Source organism: Ranitomeya imitator, chromosome 2, assembly GCF_032444005.1.
Source record: "Ranitomeya imitator isolate aRanImi1 chromosome 2, aRanImi1.pri, whole genome shotgun sequence".
Classification (NCBI taxonomy): Eukaryota; Metazoa; Chordata; class Amphibia; order Anura; family Dendrobatidae; genus Ranitomeya; species Ranitomeya imitator.
Genome location: NC_091283.1, coordinates 381,471,099 through 381,493,668, shown reverse-complemented (window position 1 = coordinate 381,493,668; position 22,570 = coordinate 381,471,099). Strand labels below are relative to the sequence as shown.

Sequence of the window (22,570 nt, the reverse complement as noted above, 5' to 3'; positions counted from 1 at the left end):
GTAATCACTTGGAACAGGGAACACCTGAAGCAAGCTCAGCACCTTCTAGTCTCAGATTGGATCGCTGGGCTATCCATCAAAATACCAACAGCTCAGCACACACCTGCACTATATTGGACAACTGAGCTGTCAATCAAAAGACAGACAAAACAGCACGCCCCTGCACTAGATTGGACAATTGAGCTGTCAAAGAAAATCCCAACAGTTCAGGACACCCCTGCATAAGATTGAACGGCTGAGCTGTCAGTCACTTCGTCCAAGATTTACTGAGTTGTGGAATCCTGACAGTAGGTAGTAGAGATTAGTCATCATGGGCATTCTAACCTTTTAATAGCTACACAAGCCCTATATGCAACACACTGCGATGTTCTGACTTTTTTTCTATCATAACTGCATGCATCTTTAAGGCTAGTTCAAGAAGGCAGCTCCAGGAGAGAGGTAAACTTAATAGAGTAGGATGCCTTGTTATGGCTGGTAAGAACACATGAATTGGTCAATTGATACCCTAAGAAGTGATTGATTGGTTAAAGTGCTGAGTGTGGTTATAATAAATACTGATGTTGTATTTTAATTATTAATATTATTTATTGTTATATCGCCATTTATTCTACGGCGCCTTACATGTAAGGGCACATTTTTTTTTACTTCATGCAAAACCAGGCCACTAATGTCGCTGAAGAAAAAAAAATCGAACTTTGTGTCTGCCTCTCAAAAATTTGATTGTCAAGAACCACTGATTTCTTGCACACCTGTTATATTAGTTTAATTTGAATTACATACATGACAAACCAATACTGCAGCCTGATGGTGATGGCCATGGCCAGGAAAATGTCCTATGTGGTGACGCTCACCCACCAGACTTTGTAAAAACAGAAGCATCTGACTGATTTCCAACAAAATGAAGTTCAGCACTGCATATGTTTGAGTGTCATTATGAGCTTTGGATGTTTGTAATTATTATCTAATATACTGGATTTTAAAAATACTGTAATAAAGGATCATACATTTTTCCACTTTGTACACCATTTGTATATAGTGGCATGAAGATTGTAACCTTTGCCCCATCAATCAATCAGCAAATTCTACAGGAAATATCAGTACATCTGTCCCTGAGCTGAACCTAGTGGCAACCTGTGTCACGGTGCAAGACAAAGACAGAAAACACATACTACACAACATCGCTTAAAAGACGAATAAAGTTTTAGAATGAACAAGTTAAAGTTCTGACGGTAATCCTATAGAAATGCTGTGGAGGAAGGATCTGAAGTGAGCAGATGATGGCAGAACAGCCACCAACATAACAGAATTAAAGCTGTTTTGTAAGGAGAAAGGGGCTAAAATTGCTCCAATCCAATGTACAGAACCAATCAACAATTACTGAAAAGTTTAGATGCACAAGGGGGTCACACCAGATACTGAAGGCAAAAGTTCAAACACTTTTGCCACTCAGAAATGTGATATTGGATCATTTAAAAAATGATAAAATATAAGATTTTTTACTCATTTATTTGATTTTCTTTTTTTTTCACTCTTTGGATTTTCTTGAAAATCTGGTGTAGATTTTATAGTTAAATAGGTAGAAATACAGAAAATTTTGAAGGGTTCACAAACTGTAAAGCACCACATTTGGATTCTAATTGCTTTTCAATAACTAATGGTCATGGGTAATTGTATACATTTTTTAATAATGATTTTGTGCTTTAAATTCTTTTTCCCTTTCTTATTTCCCCTTTTCTCGTAAATGTGTTAGTTTTACTTGATGATACCTTGTATTTTTGTTTATCATTTCAATAAAATGATTAATCCATCGTGACCTCACAACCTTTTTACATCTTCATGGATGTGCTACTTTCCATTATGACTTTAAAAAGGCAGTAATTATTTCCCCAGGTCCACACCCATTCCCAGTATCGTAATCCTGGAACTACTGCCGCATAACAATTGAATTCTCTTGTACCAAGCATGTTGCAGAGGGAATTTAGAGCTGTCAGTTTTTGCAGTGCTCAAATAACTCCTTAAATGTCAAGGTTAATAGCGATCTCTGCATGTAAAGAGTGTGACAGAGGGACATTGTTCCCTCCTTCACTCCATTGGCTCTCTGCAGTGTGATTGCAGGGAGGCCTAACAATGACCTCTAAGTATACCATAGATCAAAGTCTAATACATCATGCTACAGGGACAATCTATTAGAGGTAGCCTTTCTGTTGAACATTGACAGTCATAATAATGCTCTACACTACATAACGTAGTGCAGATTATTTGATATCAACGGACTGAGTGTTGAAGTCCCATTTTGCGACTAGTGGGTATTGTAAAATAAAAATGTTTTAAGCAATTGAAAAAATTGAAAAAGATAAATAAATTTCAGAATGAAAGGTTGTACTAACTAAAATGTATGCTCTAAAAAGATTCTATATAATCTGGTATCACTACATCATTAAATATCACTACAACAATAGATAATTATTTATACCACAAGGTGAATGCCCCAAAACAATTTAATATAAAAAGCCACATCAAAATCTCCAATGTTGTTCATTCTGCCTTACATAAAGTGAAAAATTTCCATTTTTGTTAATTCCTCCTTATGTAAAATGAAAAATGACCAAATAGTCTTTTATCTCAAAGTGGAAGAAATAAAAACTACAGCTCATTACACAAAACAAAAAGACTTTATACATCTCAGTCTGTACTGAGAAAAAATGAAGAAGCGATGCAAGAAAATGTGTTTCAAAAAGTGATTTTCATCTGTAAAAGTATTAAAACAAATATAGGTATTACAAATTAGGCATAATTGTAGTTGTATTGCCTCATGCTATAAAACAATATCATCTCCTGCAATGGAGAGAGCAAAACTAAAGAAATATAAATATGAAAAATTGAATAAAAAAGTGTTCAAAAAGTCATGTGTACCTGTAAGGCTGCCGTCACACTAGCAGTATTTAGTCAGTATTTTACATCAGTATTTGTAAGCCAAAACCAGGAGTGGAACAATTAGAGGAAAAGTATAATAGAAACATATGCACCACTTCTGTATTTATCACCCACTCCTGGGTTTGGCTTACAAATACTGATGTAAACTACTGACCAAATACTGCTAGTGTGACGGCAGCCTAAAAATGGTACCAGTTAAAACTACAACATGTCATGCAAAAAAAAAAAAATAGCTCCTTGATGGAAAAATGTTAAACTTATGATCCTCAGAATATGGCAATGCAATAAGATTTTTTTTACAGTATTTATTTTTTGATAGTAATAAAACTGCATACATTTGGTATAACCATAATCAAGATAACCCACAGTATGAAGTTAATACTTTATTTGTGCAAGAAAAGAAACGAAAAAATTGGTGATTTTTTTCTATTTCTTTCCATAAAGAGCTCATGAAAGTTAGACATTAGGTTACAACTACCCAAAATGGTGTCACTAATAAATACAACTCATTCCTGAAAAGGACAGGCCCTAATACAGCTATGAAAAAATGTGCTCTGGAACATAGGAATGAAGAAAAAAAAGTAAATAACTGTGTGGACAGTAAGGCCAAATTATGTTTGGTCATTAAGGATTACAAAAAACTTACTTCCTTGTGTGTGTATTATGATGTCTATCAACGTAGGATTGATATGATTGATTGTTGAATTTACTGATATACAACAACAATATTTGATTTCTCGTTGAAAAAAGAACCCCATTTTGGAAACATTAAAATGGCAACTTCTTCCCTGTGTGCGTTCTTTGATGTCTAACAAAACTTGACTTGTCTGTAAAACATTTCCCACATTCTGAACATGAAAATGGCTTCTCTCCTGTGTGAATTCTGTGATGTGTAGCAAGATGTGCTTTATATGTAAAACATTTTCCACATTCTGAACATGAAAATGGCTTCTCCCCTGTGTGAATTTTCTGATGTTTAACAAGATGTGCTTTAGACGTAAAACATTTTTCACATTCTGAACATGAAAATGGCTTCTCTCCTGTGTGAATTCTCAGATTTACAACAAGATGTGATTTGTTATAGAAATATTTCCCACATTCTGAGCAGGAAAAAGGTTTATTCCCTGTGTGAACTCTTAGATGTTTATTAAGATGTGATTTGTTATTATAAAATTTCCCACATTCTAAACATGCAAATGATTTATCGCTTGTGTGACTTATCTGATGTCTAACAAAATTTGTTTTCTGATTAAAACTTTTCCCACATTCGAAACATGGAAATGGCATCTCCCCTGTGTGAATTCTCTGATGTGTAACAAGATGCGATTTGAAATAAAAACATTTACCACATTCTAAGCACGAAAATGGCTTCTCTGTTCGGTGAATTCTCAGATGTCTATTAAGATATGATTTGTGATAATAACATTTCCCACATTCTATACATGCAAATGACTTCTCGCTTGTGTGACTTATCTGATGTCTAACAAAACTTGTTCTCTCATTAAAACATTTCCCACATTCTGAACATGAGTATGGCTTCTCTCCTGTATGGATTCTCTTATGTTTTATAAGATTAGATTTCGTAGAACAACATTTCCCACATTCTAAACATGAATATGGCTTCTCTCCTGTGTGAACTCTTTGATGTGTAACAAGATGTGATTTGTTTGTAAAACATTTTTCACATTCTGAACATGAAAATGGTTTCTCTCCTGAATGAATTCTCTGATGTACATCAAGAACTGCTTTTCGCTGAAAACATTTCCCACATTCTAAACATGAAAATTGCTTCTCCCCTGTGTGAATTCTCTGATGTGAAATAAGTTTGGATTTATCGCTATAACTTTTCCCACATTCTGAACAGAAATATGGTTTCTCCCCCGTGTGACTTCTTTGATGTACAACTAAAATTGATTTATGCTTAAAAAATTTCCCACATTCAGAACATGAAAATGTTTTTTTCCCTGTGTGAGCTGTTTGATGTTCAACAGTCCTTCTGTATGTTTTGCTTTGCATATTGGTCTTTGATGAAGCAGAAAAAATGAACTGTTTTAAAGGATCAGATGGAATGATTTTACATAAAAAGGCTTGAGATGTTTCTGGGACAATGGCTTGTTCTTCACATGTATCTGGTGTCACACCTTGATCATCCGTTGCAAGATTGGAAAATATCAGATGTCCTTCTGTTTTCTCGGTATAGTTATCTGCAAAAATAAAACTTATTTTACTATTTTTTTTTAAATATCACTGCATTGAAGTTATATTATTCAAATAATGATATATTTTATAACATTTCCAGATAAATTGCAATGCAATTCAATCTATCAGCTAAGACAGTAGACCCCAAATTTGGGACTAAGATTGTGAAGATTGGCCACTGGGTTGTACTCTTTCAGTTTTTAACTTCTGTGTTGAATTTGTCATCTCTATAGATTCATGTTTCAATTTGCCTGTCACCAATCGTTTCCCATTACATGTTCATTGGAGAAAATCAGTGCCAAAAGGTGTTGTCTGTCTCATACCTTCCCTGATAACTATATGCAGTCTAGCATAGAGCAGGGCACAAGAGAGGAGCAGTATGGTCTTGAACTATTTCCATGGTTTATTTGTACAAGTGTAGGGTTGTGGGGTTTTGTACTATTTTAATGGAACCAAACAAAGGCTGAAAGAAAGGAGAACAAATTCCTTTATATGTGATGAAAGCCAGCAGAAATATTGGGTTTATTCATGAATATACAGATATGAGAGCACTGGGCGATCTGAAAATGAATATCCAGTAGGGTCCTTTGCACGTCATGGTCTTAAGTCCCTGGTTCTTTGGAAGTTAACTTTGCATTAAGTCTATGAATACTTTTGTGCATGAAAAATAAGTAAACACATTTCTGTAGTTAATAAAGTTGCACTTATCTGTTTTGTTTTACAATAAGCTCTCTTTCTCATCAGAAACCCTCATAGCTGTTTTTTAACCTCTTATATGTTCAAACGTTTTCCTCTGGGGGTTTGTCATGGATTTACTGCGACAGAGAGGAGATAGAAGACTGCAGTGTCTAATTTCTCCTACTCCTGCACTGATTAGAAACACTTCACTTTAAACGGTGTAAATTTAATTTAGCAGTGCAGGGGTTAATCTGCTCAGTTGAGAGATCCTGGAAGCTTTACTGAGTTAAGGCTCTCAGCTGTGCACTGTTAGCTACTGCCATCTCCTATATCTGGGCCCTGGCTTGCACTCATTGTCAGAGATAGTTTTTGCTGCATGGCTGGAGGTTGTTAATGGTAGTTATTGGGAAAAGGCATTTTGTGGATTTATCTGTGACTGTTTCTAGGTTTTGAGTGTGTGATAATTCCCTTGATTTAAGCCCATCCTCCACTCCCCAGTGCATTCCTCTGTTGTCTGAGTATATTTGTATGTTTGGTATTTTTCATAATCCCTGTTTATATTACCTTTTTAGTTTGAGTAGTGTACTATTGCACTGTCAGGATTCAAACCCAGCAGCTCTTGTGCAATAGGTGGCAGCTCTTCCCTCGGAGCTATTCAGCTCGCCGGACAGTTCCTTGCTAAATCAGATACTAGTACCTGTGTTGTTCCTGATGTCTCCACCCCAAGTTCCTGATTGGCTCACCCTGTGATCTCCTGAGCACCCCACTTAAGCTTGGCACTGCATTTCCTTCATTGTGTGATTATTGAGCTCCCAGCCTTTAGTCTAGCTTCTTCGCACCTGCTGCTTATTCTTTAGATCCTACTGCTGCTCCGTGTACCGACATTTTTAAATGATTTACCATCGGATTGGGTGAGTGCAGGAATTTCATTTTCTCTTCACAAGTATTATTCATATCTTTGACACTGCACCACCCAGAAGAGATTTGTTAAAGAGGATGTTAAAAGAAAAACAGAGTTATTGACACTGAATAATGGCTAAAGAACTGGTGCCCTTACATCTCCCTTTTCTGCTAGAGTCATAGTAACATAGTAACATAGTAACATAGTTAGTAAGGCCGAAAAAAGACATTTGTCCATCCAGTTCAGCCTATATTCCATCATAATAAATAAATACCCAGATTTACGTCCTTCTACAGAACCTAATAATTGTATGATACAATATTGTTCTGCTCCAGGAAGACATCCAGGCCTCTCTTGAACCCCTCGACTGAGTTCGCCATCACCACCTCCTCAGGCAAGCAATTCCAGATTCTCACTGCCCTAACAGTAAAGAATCCTCTTCTATGTTGGTGGAAAAACCTTCTCTCCTCCAGACGCAAAGAATGCCCCCTTGTGCCCGTCACCTTCCTTGGTATAAACAGATCCTCAGCGAGATATTTGTATTGTCCCCTTATATACTTATACATGGTTATTAGATCGCCCCTCAGTCGTCTTTTTTCTAGACTAAATAATCCTAATTTCGCTAATCTATCTGGGTATTGTAGTTCTCCCATCCCCTTTATTAATTTTGTTGCCCTCCTTTGTACTCTCTCTAGTTCCATTATATCCTTCCTGAGCACCGGTGCCCAAAACTGGACACAGTACTCCATGTGCGGTCTAACTAGGGATTTGTACAGAGGCAGTATAATGCTCTCATCATGTGTATCCAGACCTCTTTTAATGCACCCCATGATCCTGTTTGCCTTGGCAGCTGCTGCCTGGCACTGGCTGCTCCAGGTAAGTTTATCATTAACTAGGATCCCCAAGTCCTTCTCCCTGTCAGATTTACCCAGTGGTTTCCCGTTCAGTGTGTAATGGTGATATTGATTCCTTCTTCCCATGTGTATAACCTTACATTTATCATTGTTAAACCTCATCTGCCACCTTTCAGCCCAAGTTTCCAACTTATCCAGATCCATCTGTAGCAGAATACTATCTTCTCTTGTATTAACTGCTTTACATAGTTTTGTATCATCTGCAAATATCGATATTTTACTGTGTAAACCTTCTACCAGATCATTAATGAATATCTTGAAGAGAACAGGTCCCAATACTGACCCCTGCGGTACCCCACTGGTCACAGCGACCCAGTCATGACTTTAGTTCTGACCCAAAAATGTTTTTGATCCATTATAGACAGGGCAACTGCAGCAGCTCAGCCTGGAGGTGGCAGATCTACGCACTGTTGTTTTACAGCAGCCTAGCACATCAGTTATGGGGTCCATGACTCCCATGCAACCGTTAGTGGAGCCCAAGTTAGCTTTGACAAGATTATTGTTTTCAGGGAGGCCGCGCCTATTGCAGGCACATGTCAGCTGTTCAAAACAGCTGACATGTCCCGGCTTTGATGCGGGCTCACCACAGGAGCCCACATCAAAGCGGGGGTAGTGCCATTGGACGTTCTATTCCGTCCGATGGCAGAAAGCTGTTAATATGAAGGTGAAGTGCTTCTAATAAGTGCAGGAGTAGGAGAAATCAGAAGCTGCGGTCATCTGGCTCCTCACTGTTGCGTTAAACCTGTGACAGGGATGATGGATTGTATAGTAATTTGATTTCTCAAAAACTAGCACAGCACAAGCTCAGCCACCAACTTCTCAACTTTCTTAACCTGTTTACTATAACCACACCAACACAGAGATATCTTTCCATCATCTTTTTAATCACCAACGGATCAGCTGTTGACATATTTACACTGTGGAGTTTTGCTGTTGCTTCTGCTTCCCTGCAGGGATGCCGACTCACTCACTACTGTGGCCCCATCCTGCACTTCCTCCTCCTGTTCTGGCTGCTACCTGGGGTCTGCGTATGGTGTGCAGATCCCTGGGCACTGTGCTTAGGGCACGTGTGCACTCACTTTTTCTTAAAGGGACCATATACGCTGTCCTAAAGTGTCCCTAGCCACTGGCTGAGAGATACTTATTATTTAAGGCACCTCCACCTGAATGGAGGTGCCTGAGCAATGTGTAAGGTTAGACCCTTGTACGTTTCCTTGTTTTCGGGTTCCAAGTATCCGCCAGTCTGTCTACCTGCCAGTCAATATCTGTATAGCATCTGGTCCAGCCCGCACCTATCTGCATACTAGCTGGACCTGCCTGCACCTTTCAGTATTTATCTGTATACCACTTGTACAAGCCCGCACCTGCCAGTGCTTATCTGTATACCAGTTGTACTAGTTCACACTTTCCAGTGCTTATCTGTATAGCAGCTGTACTAGCCCACACCTGCCAGTGTTTAGCTGTATACCAGCTGTACTAGCCCACACCTGCCAGTGCTGATCTGTATAGTAGCTGTACCAGCCAGCACCTGCAAGTGCTTATGTACCAGCCTGCACCTGTCAGTGCTTATCTGTATACCAGCTGTACTAGCCCACACCTGCCAGTGCTTAGCTGTATACCAGCTGTACTAGCCCACACCTGCCAGTACTTAGCTGTATACCAGCTGTACTAGCCCACACCTGCCAGTGCTTATTTCTATACTAGCTGTACCAGCCAGCACCTGCAAGTGCTTATGTACCAGCCTGCACCTGTCAGTGCTTATCTGTAGGGTTGAGTGAAAAGGGTCGGCCAGATTCAGAAGTCGCCGACTTTTGGCAAAATCGGGTTTCATGAAACCCGACCCGACCCCTGTGTGGGGTCGGCCATGAGGTCGGCGATCTTCTGATCTGGAATCGGAATTCCGATACCGATTCCCGAAATGTTTAAGATATCGGGAATCGGTATCGGAATTCATATTTAAGTGTAAAATAAAGAATTAAAAAAAAAATATTGCTATACTCACCCTCGGACGCGCCCTGGTTCTCACCGGCAGCCTTCCTTCCTAAGAATGAGCGCCTGAAGGGCCTTCGATGACGTGGCGGCTTGTGATTGGTCGCGTGAGCGGTCACATGGGCGGTCACGCAGCCAATCACAAGCCGCGATGTCATCTAAGGTCCTTCAGGCGCTAATTCTTAGGAAGGAAGCGTCCGAGGGCGCGTCCGAGGGTGAGTATATTCCTAATAGGTATATACTCACCCTCGGATGCGCCCTGGTTCTAACCCGCAGCCTTCCTTCCTAAGAATCAGCGCCTGAAGGACCTTAGATGACGTCGCGGCTTGTGATTGGTCGCGTCACGCCCATGTGACCGCTCACGCGACCAATCACAAGCCGCGACGTCATTGAAGGTCCTTCAGGCGCTCATTCTTAGGAAGGAAGGCTGCCGGTAAGAACCAGGGCGCGTCCGAGGGTGAGTATAGCAATATTTTTTATTTTGATTCTTTATTTTACACTTAAATATGGATCCCAGGGCCTGAAGGAGAGTTTCCTCTCCTTCAGACCCTGGGAACCATTAGAAACCCAATGCACGGCATTGGGTTTCGTGTTTCGGCCGACCCCGACCACGACTTTTCTATAGGATCGGCCGATTTCACTCGACCCGACTTTTGAAAAAGTCGGGTTTCGTGAAATCCGACCCGATCCTATAAAAAGAAAAGTCGCTCAACCCTACTTATCTGTATTATAAACATAAGGATGAATGACCTCGGGGAGATCAAAACATCCAACACCGCGGAGACACCATCACGTGTTTCTCAACGCAGTGATCCAGAACACTGCTCCCATCCCTTATGGGAAATATGCAAATGCATGTAGAAAAGCCACGGAGACACGATCACGTGTTTCTCAACGCAAGCAATAAATAGCCAGGTCTTTCACCAGGAAGGAACAACCACGGGAAGGGCAGCATCCAAAAAGGAAAACCACCTATGCCAAAACATGGTATCCAACCACAGACAGCTGTTTCGGGGTATTTGCCCCTCATCAGTGTGGAGTAGGAAACTGGCTATTAGGAGCAGTGCCTAGTAAAAGGACTATAAACATAACAATGAATGACCTCGGGGAGATCAAAACATCCAACACCGCGGAGACACCATCACGTGTTTCTCAACGCAGTGATCCAGAACACTGCCCCCATCCCTTATGGGAAATATGCAAATGCATGAAGAGAAGCCGTGGAGACACTGTTCTGGATCACTGCGTTGAGAAACACGTGATGGTGTCTCCGTGGTGTTGGATGTTTTGATCTCCCCGAGGTCATTCATCCTTATGTTTATAGTCCTTTTACTAGGCACTGCTCCTAATAGCCAGTTTCCTACTCCACACTGATGAGGGGCAAATACCCCAAAACAGCTGTCTGTGGATGGATACCATGTATTGGCATAGGTGGATTTCCTTTTTGAATGCTGCCCTTCCCGTGGTTGTTCAATCCCGGTGAAAGACCTGGCTATTTATTGCTTGCGTTGAGAAGCACGTGATGGTGTCTCCGCAGCTTTTCTACATGCAAGTACTTATCTGTATACCAGCTGTACTAGCCCACACCTGCCAGTGCTTATCTATATACCAGCTGTACAAGCCCGCACCTGCCAGTGCTTATTTGTATACCAGCTGTACCAGCCCGCACCTGCCAGTGCCTATCTGCATACAAGCCATATCGTCAACATCTGTAGTTCCTGTGTTCCTGTCGTGCCTGCCTGTATCAGCTGTACTCTCCTACCGGGCCGTTTCAGCTACCTGGATTGTAGGTGGTTTATTGGTAAATAAATCACCTACAATTGGATTCCAAAGATTGAATTCTGCATCCTTTATATCATTCTGAATGGCAGCGAAGGTTAACCCATTTGCTTCCAGTTTCTGATTACCAGCGTTCTTCCTCATGGGTGTGCAGCAGCCTAACACTTTGGTAGTGGTTTGTGCACACAACCATATTAGGTGAGCACTGCAGTGCGTCCTTGACCTTGATATTTTTCCCAGATAAGAGCCTATGAGCGCTTTTTGCCTTTACCGCTGTTGTCCTGGCTATCCATTTTTTCACAGACCCATTCAAGTGCACGGGTGAAAAAAATCTACAAATTAGATTTTAAAAAGTTTGTGTTTTTAAGAGCAAGCTGACAAAACAGTGCAATACGCATTATCCAGACCGCATTATGTGGTGATACGGCTCGTCTTTCTGTGGTTTTTCCTGATGAAGAAGTCATAGATACTTTGAAAAGTGTTGAGAATAGAACTTCAATCATTTCACTAAACCCTAGATATTTCTTATTTCACACCGACCAGCAGCGCAGCACACCCATATCTCCTACAATTGCTTTCTGTTTTACAGACATCCTTAGGCTATGTTCACATTTGCGTTGTTGTGTGTTGCGTCGGCGACGCAACGCATGCAAAACGCATGCAAAAACACATTGTTTTGTGACACATGCGTCCATTTTTGGCTTGATTTTGGACGCAAAAAAAAATGCAACTTGCTGCGTCCTCTGCGCCCTGATGCTTGCGCCAGAAATGACGCATGAATCACAAAACGCAAGACAACGCATGTCCATGCGCCCCCATGTTAAACATAGGGGCGCATGACGCATGCGTCGCCGCGGCTGCTCCCGACGCAACGCTAATGTGAACGTAGCCATAGACTGTTTCATACTTGCGCTTAGGAGCTTTGTTCGTCTGTTCCCATTTTTGGAACGGTCAAACTGAATTCATCTTCAGGACTGATGAGTTGCACAAATGATCCAAATGAATTCAGACATGCCCCTTTGCTGTGGGGTCTGCCTGGGTTCCATTATGTGCGCTAAGTACTTTCATGTTTTAACATGTTATCTACAGCAGTAATTCAATTTAATTTAATATATTCAATGTTTGCATACTGTTTCACCCAACGGTGGCACATGTGGAATTGTGGACCCACTGTGCCACAGGGCCAGGCTTGCCCAGGAAGGGACATAGCTAAATGGCTACCTGGTGTTCACTGGAGCTCCTTATGGTGGAGTCAAGCTTGAGCTGCAGGTAGCCACCATGTACCACTCCTGGGCAGAGCCCGGGACTGCAGGTGCTGACCTCAGGGGTCAAGTGCACTGACACTGATCAAGGCTACGTCTCTTCCCTCTACTCCTCCTTGGTCAGACCTCATCTGGAATACTGTGTCCAGTTCTGGGCACCACATTTAAAACAAGACATTGAAAAACTGAAGTAAGTTCAAAGGAGAGCTACCAGGATGGTGAGCGGACAGCAAAGTATGTCCTACGAGAAACGGTTAAAGGATCTGGGAATGTTTAGATTGCAAAAAAGAGGACCAAGAGGAGACTTAGTAGATGTCTATAAATATCTGAAGGGCTGTCAGTGTAGAGCTATCATCCTTATTCTCATTTGTGCATGGAACACAAGCAGCAATGGGATGAAACTGAAAGGGAGAAGATACAGATTAAATATTAGTAAAAACTTTTTGACACTGAGGGTGATCAACGAAGAAGCTATCTGCTAAACGTGCGTTAGAGGGTCCGGGTTGGTAATGAACACCTACTACATTTGCTTGTTAAATAGTTGCATGTTCACTGTGTTTGGGGAAGTGCCCATATTGAAGGTGCTTTGTAAGTCCACTCACCTCTTTGTGAAAATATAGATTTATGCATTTGCACTTTATATTTATGTGAGCACTGCACTTTCCCAAGCATGCGGACTGAACTACAAAAAGGTTTCCCTAAATTCCAGATTGAATTACTGTACACGAACGCCTTGGTGTATAGTTGAGTATAATGTTATGCATGTACTTGGACTTTTTATATATAATGCTTTGGGAAAAAAAACACCTTTTTTACACTTGTATATACAAACCCTTGTAATTTTAATTGCATGGAATTGTTCTCCTAAAAGACTTTCTTTGCACTAACAAGTTCCTATATGCACGCATGTATTCCCAGTGACACATATACCTCCAATAACCATTACATGGTAGTGCTATACTATATTATACATTGATATTATACGGTCATACTGCAGTATAATTTTTGTTGGTGGTGATAATATATGCCTGCATGTGTCTAGTCGCCACATGGATCAATCCAGTTGCTAAACTTTTCATAAATTGTATAAACTATGTCATACCAGCTGTTTGGTATTCTGCAGTATACCTCCCCTTTTTTAATACTTATAATTTTTGTTGAAATAAAGATCTATTTTTGTCTATTTGTGTTGCACGGGAGCAATTCTTTGTAAGTTCTGGCACCTCTACAGAACGGTTACTGACACGGATACGGGTTGGTTCAGACAAGGTGGTCTAACATACTGGATCAGGGTTTGGCCACAACCGGCCAGGGTGACAATGTTCAGTCACTGGACACTCATGGACCATGGGATGAGGATGAGGCACTGACTGCTTTGGAACCAGGGGACGAGGTTCAGGCACTGGCAGCTCCTGGACCACGGGACTTCAGGAACAGGACTGTCCACATTGAGACCAAGAGACTTTGGATACAGGACTGGCTACACCGGGGCAAAGGGACTACAGATACAGGACTGGTCAGACTGGGACTATGGATAGAGGTTCAGAACACTGGCCGTAACGGGACCAGGGGACCTCACCACTCACAAGTAGTACACCTTACTCACTAATGATTCTACTCGTTGCTTGGCAACTCCCTAAGGGAGAGGGACTTATTTATACAAGATGCCTTCCAGCTATTGCAAGGTGGACTGAACATAGCAGGTGGACTGAACATCTTGCAGGTGGACTGAACATAGAAGGATTATTATGAGGGCAATCTGGGCTACCACCTGGGGCCAGGGTCTCCGGGGGGCCCATCGCCAGATTACCCGCATGTTTTATGCGCCGCCACCTGCGGCTCACATATCCCAGCAGGGAGCTTTCCTGGCGCTGCAGATAATGCAGAATTGCAGCGCAGCTCCAGGGGGGCTCCCGTCACCTATGTGTATGAGACGTGAGGACTCGTACTGTATATAGGAGGCTATACGGGGCTCACACCGTATACAGGAGGCTCTATAGTGGCTCACATCGTATATAGGAGGCTATACAGGGGCTCACACCGTGTATAGGAGGCTATACAGGGGCTCACATCATATATAGGAGGCTATACGGGGGCTCACATCGCATACAGGAGGCTATATAAGGGCTCATACTATATATAGGAGGCTAATACCGGCCTCACACTGTATACAGTAGGCTATATATAGGCTAAAAGAACTTTTTAATCATAGACCTGAAACAGGGACAAGGGGGCATCCTCTACGTTTGGAGGAAAAAAGGTTTAAGCATAATAACAGACGCGGATTCTTTACTGTAAGAGCAGTGAGACTATGGAACTCTCTGCTGTATGATGTTGTAATGAGTGATTCATTACTTGAATTTAAGAGGGGACTGGATACATTTCTGGAAAAGTATACTACGTAACTGGGCAATATACTACATGACTGGGCAATATACTACGTGGCTCTGTGCTGTATACTACGTAGCTGGGCAATATACTACGTGGCTGGGCAATATACTACGTGACTGGGCAATATACTACGTGGCTGGGCAATATACTACATGGCTGGGCAATATACTACGTCGCTGGGCAATATAATACGTAGCTGGGCAATATACTACATAGCTGGGAAATATACTACGTGGCTGGGCAATATACTACGTGGACATGCATATTCTAGAATACCCGATGTGTTAGAATCGGGCAACCATCTAGTAGGATCTATATACAGTTCTGCTCAAAAGTTTACATACCCTAGTAGAATTTTTGCTTTTTTGGCCTTTTTTCAGAGAATATGAATGATAACACCAAAACTTTTTTCCACTCATGGTTAGTGGTTGGGTGAAGCCATTTATTGTGAAACTACTGTGTTTTTTCTTTTTAAATAACAATGACAACCCAAAACATCTAAATGACCCTGATCAAAAGTTCACATACCCCATTTCTTAATACCGTGTATTGCCCCATCTAGCATCAATGACAGCATGAAGTCTTTTGTGGTAGTTGTGGATGAGGTTCTTTATTTTCACAGAGATAGTAAAGCTGCCCACTCTTCTTGGCAAAAAGCCTTCAGTTCCTGTAAACTCCTGGGCTGTCTAGCATGAACTGAGCACTTAATATCATTGAGCCACTCTGGGGAGATTTCAAGGTCAGGAGATTGAAATGGCCACTCCAGGACCTTCAATTTGTTCTGCGACAGGTCGACTTGGCCTTGTGTTTTGGATCGTTGTCATGTTGGAACGTCCAAATACGTCCCATGCGTAGCTTCCGGGCTTATGAGTCCAAATTTGCCTCCAGTATTTGCTGATAACGTGCTGCCTCATCTTTCGTTTAACTTTGACCAAGTTTCCTGGCCTTTGTAGCTCACACATCCCCAAAACATCAGCAATCCACCTCCGTGCTTTACAGTAGGAATGATGTTCCTTTTATCATAGGCCTTGTTGACCTCTCTCCAAATGTAGGCTTTATGATTGTGGCCAAAAAGTTAAATTTTGGTCTCATCACTCCAAATTACCTTGATCCAGAAGTTTTGAGACTTGTCTCTGTGTTGTTTTGCGTATTGTAGGTGAAATACTTTGTGGCATTTGAGCAGTAATAGCTTTCTTCTGGTGACTCGACTATGCAATGCGTTTTTCTTCAAGTGCCTCCTTATTGAACATCTTGAAACACCCACACCGCTAGTTTTCAGAGAGTCCTGGATTTCAGCTGATATTATTTGTGGGTTTTTCTTTGCATCCCGAACAATTTTCCTGGCAGTTGTGGATAACATTTTTGTTGGTCTACCTGACCGTGGTTTTGTTTTTACAGAGCCCCTGATTTTCCATTTGTTAAACACAGTTTGAACGCTGCTGACTGGCATTATCAATTCCTTGGATATATTTTTGTATTCCTTTCCTGTTTTATACAGTTCTACTACATTTTCCCGTAGATCTATTGACAATTCTTTTGCTTTCCCTATGACTCACAATCCTGAAACTACAGTGGCTGGATGAAAGATGCAAGAGTCTGTCTGGATCCCAGAACCTCGCTCAGCTTTTATACACACACACACACACACACACACACACACGCACACACACACACACACACACACACACACACACACTGATTACAAGCAAACAGGTCACATGTGAGGATGTTACCTTTAGTAGTAATTGAAACCCATTTATGTCAACTTCTGTTCATGTTATCAGGCCAAAATAAGCAGGGTATGTGAACTTTTGATCAGGGTCATTTGGATGTTTTGGGTTGTCATTAATTGGCTTCACGCAACGCAACCACTAATCATGAGTGGAGAAAAAGTTTTGGTGTTCTCATTCATATTCTCTGAACAAAGGACAAGAAAGCAAAAATTCTGCCGGGGTATGTAAACTTTTTAGCACAACTGTATATAGGATAGTCCATGTCCATAGAAATGAGACTACAATGTATATGGATGTTTTGTGATTTAATTGCACTGCCACTTGACTGCCATTTATGATCCGAAAGGTTATTATTTGTTGTCCAAGGACATCACATATGTTTCTTCTTAGACTTTGTTAGGGTTTTTTTTCTGATCAGATTGTTGAAAAATATTGATGATATACAAACTCGTGTATATACCCCTCAGCCCACAAGTAGCTGTATTATATACATTTATATATGTTCATTATGTATTATCTGATCACCTATTGAGGATGCCTGGTCAGTCAGAGTGGTGGTGGGGCTACATAGGGGCAGTCGACAAGGATTGGGGGCGCCATACCGTTTCAAATTGGGATGCCAAAGAAGGGAAGTGTGAAGGACAAAACTAGTCCCCATCTCCCCTCATTTCTGCTATTTTTTAATCACTGGTTTTCTGTGCAAATGTGTGTGCAGTTATGTCTTTATGTGTTGGGTTTTTAAGCTATCGTAATTAAAAGAGAGAATTTTTGAAGTTTTTTTTGTTATGGTTTACAGGTATAAGGGCCCTTTAGGTTGATTACTTTGGCTGTTGATTGAGAAGGCTGTGTGGGGGCTCATATTGTATTTAGGGGGTTATGTGTTGGGTCATACTGTATAAAGGAGGATGTCAGCGTAATTAATTCTGCTCTATATTAAGTCATACAGTTATTCATTTTTTTATATTATATTAATATTGAACCAAATTAATTTCAGCCTTTTGGTTCAGCCTCCACAATAGTCACTGTCTCTCATGTGGCCCCTTGGAAAAATTCATCTCCCACCCCTACTCTATTTTGTAACGCGCCATTCATATTCTGTTATGCATAGTGCTGTACAGAAAGGAAAACTTTTTGCGTGCCGCTATTTCTGACGTTTTTCGTGTACGGTTGTGCACCAGAGCACCTGTGTGTTACTCACATGAGCTATCGTATGATCTATCGGGTACAGGGGGGGGGAGAGGGTCATGTGACATGTCACGTGATGCATCAGGTACCTGGGGAGGGCCATGCCTTTTAAACTGCCCGGGGCCCTGACTACTCTTAATCAAGCCCTGGCACTAAATTATACTAAATACCTCTCAGTTACTCATTTACTATATGAGTGCGCTACCCATTTAATAGCAGGCGTACCGCCAGAACTGTGGCGTGCACACAGGAAGCAGGAGCACAGGGGGGATCACATCGAGGGCCGGGGTAGTGAGTAAGCCGGCATCCCTGCATGGAGTGGGAGGGGGTCACCATGCAGGGGCGGCGCATGCAATAGCGCTACACGTACTATAGGGCTTCGGAGTCCCAGATTTAATTTGTTAGCTACTGTACATAGAGTGGCTTTCTTAGCTTGCATCCGTTCACACTTGTATGTTTCTAGTCAATTTTTTTATATATATTTGAGGTCACTTTTTAGGTTGAAAACAAAGTTCTACATGATGAGCTTTTTTAAATGTTACAAAAACTGACATGGAAAAAAAAAACAATTACACAATCTTAATTTGTACCATCTACTGATCACTAGAAATAATTTGCACATTTGTACAGATTGTTAAAATTACAGGGACAAAAAAAATATGTCCATGGTTACTGTAATGTATTAGTAACTCTATAGAAAAAATATCTGACAATACCTTTTCACCACTTTTATTGCACTGGCATATAGAAATATATCTGCTACTATATACTATATACCAGTATATTCTGCTTTTAAAGAAAAATGCTATACAGGTTTTTAGGCTGAGAAAATTCTCTTGCATACAGTACAGACCAAAAGTTTGGACACACCTTCTCATTTAAAGATTTTTCTGTATTTTCATGACTATGAAAATTGTACATTCACACTGAAGGCATCAAAACTATGAATTAACACATGTGCAATTATATACCTAACAAATAAGTGTGAAAGTGTGTCCATACTTTTGGCCTGTACTGTATATCAGAGAAGCTTGTGTCTCACTGGTAGTGTTTCTGCCTTCAATATTAAATGTTCTAAATTCAATCCCTGGCACTGCCACATTTCAAAAGTACCGTATATTTAGAGACATCCACTTGGGAAAAGCATCAAGATTGTGAACACAGAAGTATCTCTTCTGCATCAAAAGGCACAAAATGACTGATCACATTATCACGTGTAAATACCGTATATACTTGAGTATAAGCTTACCCGAGTATAAGCCGACCCCCTAATTTTGCCACAAAAAAATGGGAAAACTTAATGACTCGAGTATAAGCCTAGGGTGGAAAATGCAGCAGCTACTGGTAAATTCCAAAAATAAAAATAGATACCAAAAAAAGTAAAATTAATTGAGACAGCAGTAGTTTATGTGTTTTTGAATATCCATATTGAATCAGGAGCCCCATATAATGCTCCATACAGTTCATGATGGCCCCAAAAGATGCTCCATACAAAATACACCCCATATAATGCTCCATACAGTTTATGATGGACTCCATAAGATGCTCCATATTAAAAAATGGCCCATATAGTGCTGCACAAATGTTGATTATAACCCCATAAGATGCTCCATACAGACATTTGCCCCATATAACGCTCCACAAATCTGGATTATGGCCCCATAGGATGCTCCATAAAGATATTTGCCCCATATAATGCTGCACATGGTTCCATAAGATGCTCCATAGAGATATTTGCCCCATATAATGCTGCACATGGCCCCATAAGATGCTCCGTAGAGATATTTGCCCCATATAATGCTGCACATGGCCCCATAAGATGCTCCATACAGATATTTGCCCCATATAATTCTGCACATGGCCCAATACAGATATTTGCGCCATATAATGCTGCACATGGCCCCATAAGATGCTCCATATAGATATTTGCCCCATATAATGCTGCACATGGCCCCATAAGATGCTCCATATAGATAATTGCCCCATATAATGCTGCATGTGGCCCCATAAGATGCTTCATACAGATATTTGCCCCACATGCTGTTGCTGCGATTAAAAAAATAAAAAAATCACATCTCTCGCCGCTCAGGCCCCCGGCACTTGCTATACTCACCTTTCCCGTTCCACCGTCGGCGCCGCTGTGTCTTCCCGTCCTCTGCACTGCCACTGACATTCAGGCAGAGGGTGGCGTGCATTAATGCGTCATCGCGCCCTCTGACCTGAGCGTCACTGCAGAGGATGAGGAAGACACAGCGGTGCCGATGGTGGAACGGGGAGCAGGTGAATCGCACACTGCCCCCGCCATAATCACCTGTTCCTGGCGCGGTATCTGCACGTCTGTTCCCCGACACCGGCAGCTTCTTCCTGTAGTGAGCGGTCTCATGGTAAAGCTCATTACAGTAATGAATATGCGGCTCCACCCCTATGGGAGTGGGGTACATATTCATTACTGTAATGAGCGGTACCATGTGACCGCTCACTACAGGAAGAAGCTGCCGGCGCCGGGGGAAAAGACATGCAGGGACCGCGCCAGGAGCAGGTGAGTATTAATACACAGCTCCGCTCCCCCTCCCCTGCCGACTCCTGGGTATGACTCGAGTATAAGCCGAGAGGGTTACGTCCAGCCCAAAAAAGTGGGCTGAAAATCTCGGCTTATACTCGAGTATATATGGTAAAAGAAAAGGTTAAATGTCTCATATGTCACACTTGGTAGCTAAGCTTAGCCACAATTACAGAACTATATCCCTATAACCAAGGAAAAAAAATAGTACCAGATAAGTACACTCCCTGACAGAAGTTATGTCGCTTATCCATGTTATGTAAATAAAAGCTTATAACCTGACATTAAATTCATCCATTGGTTGTATAAATTATTGTTATGAAAGCTCAACCCCTCGGAAATGTGGTTTAGGTTAAGAAAATAAATTGGCATCAATGCAGAAATATTGATCAGCTAATGGACACAGAATGGTCAGATTTTGGCAAGACAAACGTTTTGTCACCTGGTCATATAATGCACCCAATCCTAGTTTACATCCGCACCTGTGCTCAGTAAATGATCGGTTAATTAGTGTGTGTGTATAAAAAGAAACCCAGCCACAGACCTTCACTTGAACTGTAACTTGAGCTCTGACAGCATGCCAAAAATCCACCCTGCGACCAAAGCTTGGATTATCAAGAGGCTGAAGACCAGATCCACTGCAGATGTGGCTGGCACCTTTAATGTGTCTCAGCATCAAGTACAAAGAATTAAAAAAAGATTTGAAGAGGCTGGAGATGTGTTTGACAAGCCGAGGTCAGGCAGACCCCACAAGACAACTGCTCAGGAGGAACCTTTGTTGGTTAGAAAATCCAACTTTTTTGCCCTAGCATCCCTCCGTAGCTCTCGTGACATCACGCTCTGAGCGCTTTCATCGGTCATTTTTTCCAGCTTGTAACCAGGGACGCCACCGGCCGGCGCGTTCCCTGGCTCTACGTCGACTACCACCACGCTATTCTGCTGCGGACAGCCCTACTCCATCACCCATTTCTCGCCTGGCAGGAGCCCCACCAGGCAACCTAACAGCGGTCCTCGTACTTCGAGCCCTGTGCATCTACCACATCTCGGGACCCGGGTGAGTTTGATGTGAACTACAGGCACAGTACATCATACAGTGCTGTGCTGATCTGCATTGCATGTCTATATTGCTCGCTATGCCACATTAATTAGGCTGTATTTCTATTGGGCATATCTATAAGTGTCGGCAGGGAGTTTCCTTGCACTTTTTCATTATATCTGTTTATTGGGAGGCTATCCTAAAGCAGGTTATTTACTTTTTGTAGTCATTTCTCTGTATTTCACCATCACATCTGTTGGTTGGAAGCCTATCCTGAAGCGCGGTATCAATTTCTTTCATTATGACTCTAATAGCACCACAACTTCATTCACCAATGTAGTGAAACATATATTTGTATTTTCAGTTCATTATTTGTTTGAATATCACATTACTTTCTGTGGGCGACAAAACTTTTGTCTTGCCAAAATCTGACCATTCTGTGTCCATTAACTGATCAATATTTCTGCATTGATGCCAATTTATTTTCTTCACCTAAACCACATTTTGGAGGGTTTCAGCTTTCAAAAGAATAATTTATACAACCAATGGATGAATTTAACTTCAGGTTATAAGCTTTTATTTACATAACATGGATAAGCGACATAACTTCTGTCAGGGAGTGTAAAACAGAATTCAAAAATAGCAGAACCTCATCATACATATAATAAATAGGGTAATAAAAACAGATTGTGGAAATAAGAAAAAATAGGCATGCAGCCTAATAATGGGCAAACATATACTTATGTAATGTTTTATATGTAATGATCAGAATAGATGGTAATAGGTTTACAAAAATACCATACAACGTATTTGAATACAGTCATCAGGCTCAGACTGGCCCACAGGGGGAATAAATGAATTCCCTGGTGACGCCCACTCTGTAGTAGTGTGCCCCTCACCTTCTTATGTGGGCGCTATGTAATGACTATATTTAATGTAAGACCTGGCTCTATAGCTTACTGAAAGGCGTTCTATCGTGGCAATACTGATATTTATTAGCAACTTTCTT

At 41.3% G+C, this 22,570-nt stretch overlaps 1 protein-coding gene across 1 annotated transcript in view; it reads right to left on the bottom strand.

Annotated features, from left to right (window-relative positions):
* Positions 1–22,570, bottom strand: part of LOC138664056 (zinc finger protein 665-like) — a 104,192-nt gene that overhangs the window by 64,978 nt on the left and 16,644 nt on the right. The window contains exon 7 of the mRNA XM_069750473.1: positions 3,716–5,138. Coding sequence (XP_069606574.1) covers positions 3,716–5,138 — 1,423 coding nt within the window. The remainder of the gene's footprint in view (positions 1–3,715; positions 5,139–22,570) is intronic.